We start from the raw sequence: 1,500 nt of genomic DNA, 5'->3' as shown, positions 1-1,500 counted from the left end.
TTGTAATGCTGTAATGTTCTTTCTTCACTCTCTGGAGTGTCAACAGAAATAACAATAGCATATTTATTGAAAGTTAAGAACATATAACTTTCAAAATTTTTAATAGTCTTGAGTATATTGACAATAATCTCTTCATTTTCTTTCACAAAAAAGAATTTTTGTTGTTCATAATTAGTTTGTAACCAGCTCTTATAATCAATGTCAACCATTTTTCTTTTAATGATTATTTTTAGTTTATTTTTCTCTTTAAATATTCTTGTCTCTTCATTTCTAACTAAAAAATGGGGTTTAGTGAAAGGTATTTTCACCTAAAACAATTGGTTACATTAAACGAATGCCAACAACCTTTTCTTTTCAGTTTTTTATCATTTGGGTAATTTTTTAATTTGATAATAACATTTCACTATATTCTACGACAGTTTTAGAAAAATCTTATCTAGAAACACACTAGTTTTGTTTTTCTTTTAACCTCTTGAGTCATAAAAAGGACATTTCTTTCGTTTTTGTGATAAGTCTTTATTTTCTGGTTTATGAAAAGGTATTATTCTATCTTTAATAATCCACTTTTAATTAAAACAAAAATTCTCTTTTGACAGAGATAATAACTTTCTTATAATTATCACTATTTATTTTTTATTTCTCATTTTAAAACTACTAAAAAGCAAAAAAGTTTCAATTTTAAGATCAACTTTCAAGTTAATATCTCCATGGATATAAATAAGAAACATTTCTAAGAAAAATTTCAGTTAAAAAAGCTATCTTCTTTAATAAAAAAAGAAAAGAAAAGAAAAAAGAAACTCAAAAATAAAGAAGAAAGAAGATGTGGATATGGGAATGGTTTTGGAATTTATTAGCTGATTTAGGATTAGCATATAAAACGGGGAAGATGTTATTTTTAGGATTAGATAATGCAGGGAAAACGACATTATTACATTTATTAAAAGATGGGAAAGTGTCACAACATATTCCAACACAACAACCAACAATGGAAGAGTTAGTGATGGGGAATATCAAGTTTAATACATATGATTTAGGAGGACATACACCAGCAAGAAAAGTATGGAAAACATATTGTACAGAAGTCGATGCGGTGATATATATTGTTGATTGTGCTGCACCAGAAAGATTTGGAGAGTCTAAGAAAGAATTAGATTCATTATTGAATGATGAAATGTTACAAAACACACCATTTTTGATATTAGGAAATAAAATTGATATTCCAGGAGCAGTTTCCGAAGCACAATTAAGAGAAGCTATGGGATTAACACATACCACAGGAAAAGGAAATGTTACATGTGAAGGAATTAGACCAATTGAAGTTTTTATGAGTTCAATAGTTAATCGACAAGGATATCCAGAAGGATTTAAATGGATTTCACAATACATGCAATAATTTACTCTTTTTTTTTCTATTCAACTTCATTCTCATTTTCATGTTTTTTATTCCTTTCTGTTTTTTATTCCTTTATGTTTTTCAAATGTTTTATATTAAAAGAGAAT

The 1,500-nt window shown here is 26.7% G+C and overlaps 1 protein-coding gene across 1 annotated transcript; it reads left to right on the top strand.

Annotated features, from left to right (window-relative positions):
• Nucleotides 1-820: 820 nt before the first annotated feature.
• On the top strand, nucleotides 821-1,393 carry EHI_075040 (GTP-binding protein; the record flags this gene model as incomplete). The annotated part of the gene is made up of 1 exon (XM_001914122.1): nucleotides 821-1,393. One exon carries the CDS (start codon nucleotides 821-823, stop codon nucleotides 1,391-1,393), a length of 573 nt encoding a protein of 190 aa, XP_001914157.1.
• Between the last annotated feature and the right edge of the window lie 107 nt (nucleotides 1,394-1,500).

This window comes from Entamoeba histolytica, genomic scaffold (assembly GCF_000208925.1).
Source record: "Entamoeba histolytica HM-1:IMSS scf_1104750517441 genomic scaffold, whole genome shotgun sequence".
NCBI classification, from domain to species: domain Eukaryota; phylum Evosea; order Mastigamoebida; family Endamoebidae; genus Entamoeba; species Entamoeba histolytica.
Note: the sequence above shows the minus strand (reverse complement) of the source record. Positions and strands in the feature narration are given on the sequence as shown.